At 43.8% G+C, this 12,030-nt stretch overlaps 1 protein-coding gene across 13 annotated transcripts in view; it reads left to right on the top strand.

Annotated features, from left to right (window-relative positions):
• PKHD1 (PKHD1 ciliary IPT domain containing fibrocystin/polyductin) overlaps positions 1-12,030 on the top strand; it is a 270,672-nt gene that overhangs the window by 82,278 nt on the left and 176,364 nt on the right. For all 13 annotated transcript variants that reach the window (XR_008576501.1, XR_008576500.1, XM_054821415.1 and 10 more), the window contains one exon: positions 6,351-6,501. Coding sequence is in view for 11 of the 13 variants with exons in the window: in XM_054821415.1 (XP_054677390.1) it covers positions 6,351-6,501 (151 nt within the window). In the remaining 2 variants the exon portion in view is untranslated. The remainder of the gene's footprint in view (positions 1-6,350; positions 6,502-12,030) is intronic.

The raw sequence follows: 12,030 nt of genomic DNA on the forward strand, positions 1-12,030 counted from the left end.
GTGTAGGAGGGAGGAGCCTGCACCAATTTGTCTGTTTTAATTATAGATGTTCTACCCACCTTCCTAATTGCTCCTTCATTAAGAAGTAGCTTGTTGTTTCTTTTTTCCCTAGGAGCTAAAAATAATCAACTTTTGTTTGTTTCTGTAAATATTTTTTTTTCTTTTGCCCTTGAGGAGATAATTATTTCTATTGTTGCATGAAGATGGTGGCCAATACAGGAGGAATAATTAGAGCAGATGGCTGAAAATACTTCCCTTGTAAAAGACATCCAGTGTAATAAAATACCTCCCCTCCTCTTTCGTCTCCTCCAAATATACGTTTTTCTTCCCTTCAGGTGGATGGGGTTGGGTGAGGGGTGTAAATCTTTTCCTGATGTATTAAACCGAGGAGCTGTCAAGAGTTCACAGCCTGGAAAGTGAGCTGCCTGTATCCATCACTGAAATTAAAGTGTTTTCAAATGTGGCGTGGAGTCCTGGGTCTACGGAGTGGGGAAATATACGCTGTACTCCATCACTTAAAATGTTAACCTTGTCTCTCCGTGGTGACTGAGGACAGGAACACTTGCTCTCTGTACTTGCTGGTTAAATGGCAATCTGTCAGCACCAAGGAAAAGGCTACCTCGTGGGTGTCAATCTCCGCTGTGTCTGCAGCGTTCGAAACCTTTGCTTGCTCATGGCCACGCACGCCAGGAGGGGTGCACCTTCTCCCTGCTAGAGATCACGGGAAGCAACGAGGAGAGTTTCTCGCACGTGCAAGCAGGTTCCTGTTGTGCAGGAGCAGTACTGCGCTCTGTGTCTTATCGCATGTGTCCGGGGGGAAGGATAAAGCTGGCTGCCAGGGGTGGAGTTGGTGGGAAAACCCTCCTGACTTCAGATTTCTCTCTGTGGCCATGTCGCAGATAACCCTCAGCTGAAACCCACAGCTGAGATGGAGAGAGAGCGTTAAGCGCAGCAGCAAGCAGAATCTGTGGCTAACTACACTGCTGGTTTGTGGTTTGGATTTGTAATTTCTGTCTTTTTCTGATCAGAGGATGAGGGCTCTTGTCTTTGTGTCTGTAACAGTTGTTGCAGTCGTCTTTTTTGGGACTGTACTCTAAAAAACCCCTAGCTAATCAAACACATTTTAAAATTACCACAAAGTGGGATCAAATGATCTAGACTGTGTCTTAACAGGAGTTTCTCAACCCTTTTAAACCCAAAGACTACCTTACATTTTGGGGAAGAGGGAGTTAAAAATCACCAGATAAACATGTGTTGTGTTGGCAGAATGATTGTTATTTACAAAAATGTAGATGAAACGTTGAAGGAGTGGTCACTTACAATCCTATCCCTTCGCGACCTGTTTGCCAGCCTGTGTGGGAATGCAAGTATATCACTGTTATTTATCCATTTGTTGCAGTTGCTGCTGCTGTGCCTGAGCCCTGGTAGTCGCAGGCACAAGCTGAGAAACTGGTACTGAGAGATCGTGTCCCCAAAGGCTGACATAAAGGCAACCCCAGGCTGGCTGACAACAGCAGCAGCTAAAAACATAAAATGGAAAGAAATCTGCCTGAAAATGAGAAAAAGAAGGTGCAGCAGGGAGGAAGGGGGTAAAGTGCTGAATTACAAGGAGCTTGTGCATCTTTTATTGTATGCTATTAAAATATTGTTTTATCTTTACATAAGTCATTCATGGTTTTGGAGCTTTAATGGGGAGGGAGTTGATACGCCCCCAAATTAACCTGTGTCCTACACAAGTTATGGGCTTGGTACATAAGTTGTGGGTTTGAAATGACACCAAGTGGGTGTCAGAGATGGGAAGAGATTGCAGGACTCTGCTCATTGTATTTTCATGTCAGCTTCCCCCCCTGGTCCTCACGTTCTTTGGTACCCCAGGAAGAACAACTGGCTCCTTAGGGATTCCCAGTGCTTGTGATTTCCCACCCTCCTGAGGTTTCTGCCCATATTTTGCAGGCTTGGTTCCCTGCTGAGATAGTGGCATCTGCTGTACTGGATTGAAAATGTGAAATGTTGCCAGGGTGGGTTTCCTATGGATGTCTGATGTGAGGGCAAATCCTGAAAAAGTTTGGGTGTCCATTTTAAATGTTCAGTTCATGCTATACTTGTGACCTTGGGGAAAACACCACAAGAGTCTCATGCCTCAGCCTAGCTACGGATTTTCCTGAACCTTGAAGGAATATAGTTCTTTGTGGTCTCACTCCTTCTGTTAAACCTAGTTGAAGTTGGCCATGGTCAAGTGTAAGCACTGACGGCAACACAGATGCAGAGATTTTATGCAGGTCTCATATGCCCTGTTTCCTCCAAATCATCTTTCCAACTATCTGGTGTGTGCTGGAGCCAGCGTGAAGCTACCACCTCACTGCAGCAGCTGCAACCAGCCAGCTCCAGCTTCATCACTCAGGGCTCGTTTCATGCCAACTCTTTTTTTCCCCCATCCTGATTTTCAATCTCCCTGCCATTTGTTGTGTCCCGTGCTGAAGCTGGAAAAAGCACAGGAGGAAAATGCCCACTGCCAGCCGCCGATGAGCAGCTTTCCCCAGCTCTATGGGTTCCTCCTGGTTCGTTCAACAAACACGCATGGGATGGGCGCTCAGCCATGACCCTGGTGCTTGCAGCTGCTGCTGCTCTTCAGTTTTACTGAGAGGTGTTTAAATTAAACACCAGAGGTCAAATGCTGGGTGCCAGGAAGGGGAAAAAAAGGAAAAGGAAAGAGCTTTGCTTCGATGAAAAACCAGTGAGGGGGATATTCTTACCCTGCTTAGCTGCAGGCAGAGGGAAAGGAGGTGGAGACGCTGCATGATGAAGATGTTTAGGACTCAGCCATACAGTCCTTCAGGAGATAAGATCGCTGTCTCACTGTTTTTCCTTCAGAACCTCAGTTTGTCCCAGCATTTGTGAGACTATGCTCAGCATGCAGGGCAGCAAAGTCCCCCATGCCACCCTTGGCATGCAGAAATGGTGGTATTTGGGGTCTGTAGGGTCAGTGTGGGCTACAGCCTGTCCCCTGTTTATAACAGGGCAGCTAGCCAAGGGAGTTATGATAACTGAGCAGGTTCCCCAAGGTCAGATGGAGGGAAATTAGCAGTGCCAGATGAGAGCATGGATTTCTAGAGCTGTGAGTCTGTCACCCTGCCTGCTTGATGAGGGATGTGCAGTTAGTTTGTATGTGTATTAGTCCATGTTATTTTACCACAGGCTGCTTAATTGGAACTGGACACAGCCACCACCATTCACCAAAGGAACTTAAAATGTCCGTTACAGTCGGAGATTGCACTGTGCTTTCCTCCCAAAAAACAGAGAGAGGGTAATCGTATGGGATCCACGAGGTGCAGGCAAACTGTACTTGTGAGCCAGGGCAGTTGGCCGTTTCACTAGCCTTGTACTAGACCACCGCTACTTCTTTCAAAGATCTTACGGAGATGCTCTTTCACCTTAGGGAAGGGTGTAGGACTGTAAGAGAAGGGTCACCAAATAAAATCTTCTACTATCTCATTTCCCTCCAGTTCAATGTATTTCCTTAGTTACTACGGAGCTGCTTTCCCTCCCTTATACATTAGTCTACGCTGTGGTAAAGTACTTTCTTTGAGCAAAACTTGTCTTTCTTCAGACAGATTCTTTACATCTATTCTCTCCATGATAATGCAAGGATAGTGCAAGTGATTATAAATATCTCTTGGTGCTGTGTTATTAGTTGATGTTCATCTGTTTGCTTTTATTTAGAAAAAAAAGAAAACAAATCAGAAATCACGTGATGGGTGCACATGCAGATGGTGCACATGGCAGCAGACTAAGCCAGGCATCTTGTCACCTGAAACCTTTAGTTACAGACTGGGTGAAATGACAGTGACTTTTATGACCTTGGCCAAATTATTTTCTGCCTCTATGTAATCGTTCTTGGGTAATAAACCTTCCTTTGAGCCATAAAAATCTGTCTTTGTTTAGGTGGATGGTGTAGGGACTGCCTCTTACTGTGGACACGTGTGTCATCTAAATAACAGAGCACTTGGCTTCAGCATATTTATATCTTTTCTGAGTTACATTCTTAAGATGGTTGGTAGTTCTTAGTTTCCCAGATCGTTTCAACCATTTCTTGTGCCTCGAGATCACTGGCATGTATGAACTACTAGCTTTTATACCAGAGGGTATTGGAAGAACTGGATGGGTATGCAGTCTTCTAAGAAGTGACAGCAGAAACCTAGCAAGAGTAACTTAAACACTGATGTTATATAACGAGAACCTTAAATTAAGAACTAGGGTGTTTTCTAGATAGTAAGGGGAACCCTCTTACAAAAAACAAAAAAGTCAAATTCAGAAGAGGAGTTTATTTTTCTTAAGTCTTGTGAGACTTCTGCTAACAGTTTACTAGGTTTTGGTGCTGGCAAGAAAAAACACCTGGTATATTCCTACTGCCCTTGCTTTTCCATTAGAGTTAATTGGAGGCTTCTAAGTGACTTCAGAGAGTTAGAGTGATGTCAAAGTGACTTCAAGCCATTTAACAAACCTTTTCAGCAAACAGTTCTGATGGATCCCACCATTTCACAACAACTGTATCACGCAGTGTTTTGCTAGCAGCGTTGGTTGTGGTTGTGCCGGACAGGAATTTATGGAATTTGCAATCTTATGCTACAGTTGGCTTGATAAACAGTGTATCAGGGAAACGTGTGGCTTTGCATGACCTGTACCCTCCTCTGTCCCCTGCTCTGAGATAAAAACAAGTTTAATTTGCTCCTTTTTCAGTGGATCTATTGTATACCCTTGTATATTGTGTATAATCTGGTTCACTATCAGTGAAGAGTAATTAACAGCCTGTCTGGAAAGACAGTGGATAAAGATATCAATCCTTTCAGCTGGAATTTTGTCCTAAATCTCTGAAATATGTAAATATATGTTTGCAAGTAATGACGATGAAACTTGTCCTATTACACTTAGCAACCGTGTAGAAATTGTACTCTCTCTAACAGTTGCATACAGATATGAAGGCTTATCTGTTTTTCTATAATGATGAAGTAGATCACTCCCCCTGATTCCGGGGACTTAGTTCCCCAGATGTTTTCATTGTGTGGCTGTTAGTTCAGTCCCAGGCTTCACTCTAAATTGAACCAAGTGATTCCCTTCGTATGGAAATTGTAGAATGGGACAGGGGAAAGAAAATGCCAGCATCCATACCCTACAGACAGGGGTATCATAAACCAGTTGTATTATTTAGCCTGGGAACCAACACTCATTCCCTGGTGCAAATAATGAGGACAGTAGTCACCATCTAATAGTTATCTGACTGCTCTAGGTGCTATGAGGAAACGTTGTATAAAACATCAGGCACATAAAGCTAAAATTGACAATAGCACAGTTGAAAGAATAACTACCATAACACCACCAGTATTGATTCACCTAAACCGCAGCTCTGGAGCAAAAGCTTTAATGCACATGATGTGCTCTGACTGAAAATGGAGTAACTATATTTTGCTTTTGTATTGAGGTTATTCTTTCCATTGCTGTTTCAGATTAGCACAACCCAGTGAGGACCACAAATATTTCCATGTCTAGTTCCCCCCCGCCCCCAAATGAGTTGAGGCTGGTTTTGCTAGTTCTTGTGTGAATCCACAAATGTTACAAATGCCTACGTCCACACTTGTGCACACGTGTCCATGCAAAAATATGCAAACGTTCCTGAAGAAATTGTTCCGACCTTCACTGCGAACTGCGCGCATAACGTTTAGAGGTGAGGAGGAACCATGACTCAAAACAGGCAGATGTCATTTTGCCATTGCTCGTCACAAGTCAGTCTATTTGTTGTTTTCAAGTTAATCGGTTCTTTATTTGGAACTGATGTGCAAGCTGTGAAAGGAGAGGCCATAATAATACTGGATAAGCTCAGAGCTAAAAAGGTATTTGAAAGGAAGAATGTCTAAATGTGGACGAGTGGCAGGAAAGCCCTCGAAAAAATCCTGTGAAGCAAACTATTGCCCTTCTAGCTGGATGTTTTAATTCTGAACTCTTCAGGCTATTTTTATGACATTGCCAGGAATTAACATGCAGTTCTGCTTTTCGGGAGGCAGAGAGAGACACACACCAGGAAACCTGCGGACTTTCCGCAGCCAGACCTGCAGCGAGCCCCTCGTTACCCAGAGCAGAATGAGACAAGGGGCAACCCCAAATTACAAAAGGCATTTCCAAAGGGCAAGAACCTCTCCAACCCCAACGTCCCTCCATTCCTTCACTCTACGCAGGGTCCCACTGGGAAAATAGCTGGCATGGCGTTGGCGTCTCCTCCACCACGCTCTCGTCAAGCTGGCTTCCCAAAGGGTGAGAAGGAGTGAGTTTTAAACCTCTCCGGGTCTTTTTCTTTCCAGCTTGCCCTCCAGTTTTGCGGCCGATGGGACGAGGACTCCAGCTGGCCTGCTGGCCACCAACCGCAAGATGGCGATAACGTCACAATAGACGAAGGCCGGACCCTGCTGCTGGGGACCACCACCACCACCCTCAACCTGCTGCACCTCAAAGGTCTGCAGAAGGGGGGTTCAGTGCTCTTGTTTCTCACGGGCTGGAATTTTTCATGGTCGTGATCTCCCTTTCCCTTGCCCACCTCGTACATTGAAGGAGACACCTGGTCAGGCAGACTGAGTCTGTTCTCGGTAGATACAACGGGACAGTGATGGGGGACGGGGGAAGCATTTAATTATTATGTATGCAGAAGGCATTGTTTATGCTGTTTGAGGCATAATGACAATACGAGTAGGAAGGGTTTTTTTTTTTTCTTTTTCTTTCCCCCAGCTACTGAAAGCGCTGCTATCCTGAGTGGTGTTCAGTGATAATGGCAGTGCTGATAACAATAATCAACTCTGTTTTGTTTGGCATCTTTGAGGCAAGTGTGTTGCAAAAGCCTTTACAAAATTAATGATGTTGCAGAATTACAGGCTACAGCTACCAAATGTAATAAATAATCCCAGATTCTAGAGCATGACTGGTGGAGAGTAAATAACGGAGCACAATTATGGGGGGGGAAACGCTGGGTTTGCAGGGTTCACGTACCCTGAGGTAGGCTCAGCATAAATGTCAGGAGGTATACCTCTGTGGGTGTCAAAGTAAGAATTAAGATTACTTGTAATTCAGTGCCAGAAATATTCCTCCCTGGAAATTAGGCCCTGGTTGTGAAAACTGTTGTGCACATGCTTGGTATTAAGTGAATGAGTTGTTTTGGTGAAATTGCTCCTTCAAAGTCAAGCCTATGTGTAAGGCTCTGCTGAAATGGAGCTCAAAAAAATGGAAAGACGAGTTTTAATATGTTTAAGGGCATGGATCTTCTTTGCTGGTAATAATGTTTTTATATTGAAAGGATGTTGAAAGTACTAGTTTTTCATTGAGATGATGACAACAAACGTGCATTTGACAACTATATTTTAATCTAACTTTGAATAATCATTCTATAAAGAAAAAACTTTGCAAGTTCATCGCTGTTGTGAGAACATTTCCAAAAAAGATTGAACTTGCTCAGTCTAGGTTCAGAGATTTTCAAGAATTGCTACAGCAGGCATCATTGCTGTTTAAAAAAAAAAAAAAAGAGATTTAAAAAATGTGAAAAGTTTTAGTACAATTTTCTTCCCTCTCTTCCCCTCTTTTCCCTGATTCAAGATTCTTCTTAAACATGGTGTGATTATCAGATATAGTAGAGGACATAGGTCAGAGCCTGGATTTCTGAGACTTTTGGCTGCAAACCTGGATGAGGATTTTGAGGTTCAGTCTCTGACTTTGTGAAGAATTGGGGCACAATACTGCAGCGGAAACCCTTTGAACTTTGAGTCTACTCAAAGGCACATTTGATCTGAGTCAGCACTCATGAAGCAAAAGGAGGTCTGACTGAATTTGATGAAGTCTGGAGCAGTATCTTTATGGCTTCGGCTCATCTGACATTCCAAACATTTCTCCCTTTTATCATATTTTCCAAGAAGTTTGGTTTATAACGTAGATTCAATTAGGAAAGTAGCATTAAAATATACTAGATGCTATTATATTCTGCATTGCTATGTGCCAAACATAGGGACCAAACATTTTAGAAATCTACATGGTAATTGTTTACTTGAGCTTCATCTTTGCTGAAGTTTCCTTGTGGCATCCATCCCCACTTACACGGGTGCTGCTAGCTGTTTAGCCTTGGTAAGATTTGGAGTCAAAGTTGTTTAGGCTACTGTATTGATAGAGAGAAACACATGCCACCAAAGACTTGTTCACCTTAAATATTATAGATATCCATCTCAAGATGAATCAGTTAGGTGATCCCCTTAGACTAGCAACTACTGAATCTGTGAACATGTCAAATAACTGCGAAGCTTACCCAACTGCAAGATGAGCCTGACAATAAACCCCCAGCCTGTAGGCGGGTGTAGATATGTGCTTGCATTGAAGCAGCCCATTCACATTCTAGCTGGAGAGATTTTCTTAGTTGGAGCTGGAGAATGGGAGTAAATTGTAGTTCTGCTCCCTTTGGCTTTCATGACTTGGTATCAGGCTGTCTGTGCGCTCGCAAGCTGAAAATATAACAGACTTTAGGGATGAAAAAAGCTGTAATGCTACTGAGTCCACTCCTGTGCAAAGACGCTGTATTGCCCATTTTCTGGTGCTGTATCCAACAAACCCAATACATGTTTACAGGCCCATTTCTTGAAATTCCCCTTTTTTTAGGACACCATGAGGATTTTGAATACTGCCCCTGTGGTCTTTCCTTATGGTGATTTCAACATTGTAGAAATTATTTATAACAAGGATGTCAGCTACATGTGCAGCCTTAAAGTGACCCTGCTTTGACTGTATTAACATATTGTCAAATACGTATAGCGGTTCTAGTAGTGACCAGACTGTCTGGACAGAAGATCTGGAGGCCAAAGGAACAGAGGAATCGGATTAGGCAGTTGGGTCCTGCTTACTGCCAGGAGAGCTCAGCAGCTTCTACTTTCCCCTCAACAAGCAGAGCTGAATGCGTGGTTATCGGCAGTGGAAAGTTTAACAGCCAGACTGTGAAACTGCTCAGACAATACTGATTGGGGAAGAGATACAAGATAGACAGATTGTAGATAACTCTGTAAATTCAGCAGATTGCAGTTATTTTTGTAATCCCAACATCACAAGTATGGAAATATTTATGATAACCCAGGACAGATGGAAATTTCCTTTGCACACAGCTTACACTGGAGTAACTTCTTTGTGTTTGATTCAGACATGTGCTATTGCCTTTGAATTTATAGTGCTCTAGGGAGGTCTGGAGACCAAAAAAGCTGCTTGGTCTTTCAGGAGTACCTTGGGAATGAATTTTGGGGTGATGCTGCCAGTATACCCTGGGGGGGGGGGTTGAAGATCCTCAGTTGCCTTTGCAGTAGTAACTTGGCGATGGCCATCCTGGCAGGCATAAGGGAGAAGATTGCTAGAAAATGCCGTAGAAAAGCCTCAGTATCACTCGTCACAGCTCTTCCTCTCACTTCTAGGCGTTGCTGTATCTTGGCAGTCCTGCTGAAACCAGCATGCCAGTTCCCTCTTCCATGGCCATACTCCAGGCTGAGATTTTGAAAAAGTCTGACCCACTTCACATGCCTCTCAAATCTGTGCATCCAGTTTCCAAAACACCACAGCTAACAGAAGCTTTTTTGTTTTGGTTCCCCCCCCCCCTTTTTTTTTTAAGCTATGAGATCCCGGGGAGGGGGGGGCGGGAAAAAGAGAGCTGACAAGTCCCAAGGGTACTCATGATATTGTCAGTGATTATCTGGTTTTGAACCCTTGTCCAAAAAGCAATGCTTATCCATTAATATTCTGGATCTCGTGTAATCTATGCTCAGATCAGGCTGTGGCTAGAATGGATCCTACGAGTAGATCTGGGGAGGAGAGAAATCCAAATATTGATTTTGTTTGACTTTTTCCTAGGCTTTGATGCTATTAGCAAAGAGCATTAAATATTAGCTGATACACCTGCATAAGTAGTTATCAAATAACTAGTGCTTCAGTCACTGCTGATAAAGACTGGGTTTGAATTCGCTGAAATAAGGCAAAAGCTTTTCCCTCTCTTTTCCTGTCTATGGCATCAACCAGTCCTTAAACCCAGTTTAAAATCCCTTGTCAGCAGGCATGGTTGGAAACTGCTTGTGTTGCGGTGTTTTCTATGCCATTTTGCTCAACCCATTTGAGATGTGTGTTGTGATACTTTTTGCAGGCAGTTTCTAGTTCATATTTTCTTTTTTTAATCAGGCAGAGACATTACAATTAAAATACCGTAAAAGCGATTCTGGCAGTATTGCAATAAGCATGTTTTTTAATTAAAGAAAGAACATGGGATGTACAAATAGTACCAGCTAATGGGAAATTTCATCCAATGTATTTTTTAATTGAGATTTAAAAGGAAGAAAACTCAGCCCTATTTCTCCCTGTCGCTGTGTTATATTTTCCTATGTTGTTACAGTGAGGTGTACCAAGTCTGCAATAATTACAGTCTCAGAGCCTTAAAGTCCCGGCTGTTTTAATGGAAAAAATGAAAGGCATCAGTTCTTTAATTCGTTAGATTATTTTTTTTGCAAGAATTCGGTGTTATTCAGTAGAGTGCAACTTGCAGAGTTGAACATTCCTGGAGGAATGGTTTGAAGGTCCCGAATCTGTAGCAATTTGAAGGTTTTTTTCCAGTTCTTCCCTCAGCTGTAAACCCTGGTTCACGTTTGTGTATGGGCGGCAGGTTTCTCTTTCTCATCCTATTTAGGATGGGCTTACAGCACGTGCATTAGACTCCCAGGGCTCTTGCTTGCCAGTTGAATTGATTTTCTGCAACTTTGGCAGCTCTCAAGACTCCTCGGGGGCATTGCAGGATGAGCAGATCAGTGGAAGCTAATCCCGGCCGAGGAACTGTGCACAGCTCCTGCAAAGAATGGGCTGAAACCCGAGGCAGAACCATCCTCTTCCTCCGCTCGCTGGCATGGAAGGAGGGGACGTACCCCTTTGGGGAAAAAGATGCTCCCTCTAACCATGGGATGGAAAGATCTGCTGAGTCTGCCTCCACCTGTCCGGGATACTACTCAGCCCCTCATTACAGAAGCAGCTTCGTATCGTTAGTAGATCTGTCCTCACACTCTTTTATGTGGTACAGAAATACAGCTGTTGCGACCTGTGCAGGCTGGGACCTGAGGTTCAGGTCTTCTTAAGGTTTTTAAATGCAAACAAATACCTTCAAAGGCATGAGTTTGTATTGTGAGCACAGAACTACAGAGGGAGCGTACTGTATAACAGGATTGCACTTAGGTTTCTTGAATTTTGAAGTATCCACTCTTCCTCTGATGGCTTGACAGACTGCATTATGATAGTTTTGTTGTAGGAACAGGCTGCCGCTAACACCAAGGTCCAACCCAGTGTGCTAGACACTAGGAGAGAAACTCAATCTGTAATATTTTTGATTTCAAATGCCAGCAATCAGCTTGAAATGAGAAAACTGTGGGTAGAGGGGCGTAGCAAGTAGGAACACTCTGGTCTAATGGTCACCCAGACAGGCTTTAGGTGAGCAGAAACATCATTCTGCTTCCCAAAACAGTGCTCCTGTGCCTTCCCCAGTGCCCTCCTCCCCTTCCAGAGGGTGAAGCACTTAACATGTGTCCATCACCTGTAGGCTTGAAATGATAGCCCAGCGACCCATTTTTTCATCACACCTCTATGTGTGATGCTTATCCTGGTGCCTTCAGGAGGCTCACCTGGAAGCTTCCTTCATTAGATCCTAGAAGATGAGCCATGATACATGCTGTCAAAGCCATCTAGGAGTGTCCCCACCAGGTTAGCTCTCCTCTTGCAAATGCATCAAAGGTGTTCCTAAATGCTGAAGACATAGAAGGACTTCTTTGAAGGAGATATACCTACAGCAGCATCTTCTGGGCTGCCGATCTGAATAGCCTTTGCCTGGTTCCTGTGTGCTAAGCGAAGAGCCCAACCAGCTTACAAGGGAACACATGCCACTTGAACAGATGGCTGTGAGCGCAGCAAGCCAGAAAACACAGGCTTGTCGGGCTTGGGAGACAG

The sequence above is a fragment of the Grus americana genome, chromosome 3 (assembly GCF_028858705.1).
Source record: "Grus americana isolate bGruAme1 chromosome 3, bGruAme1.mat, whole genome shotgun sequence".
Classification (NCBI taxonomy): Eukaryota; Metazoa; Chordata; class Aves; order Gruiformes; family Gruidae; genus Grus; species Grus americana.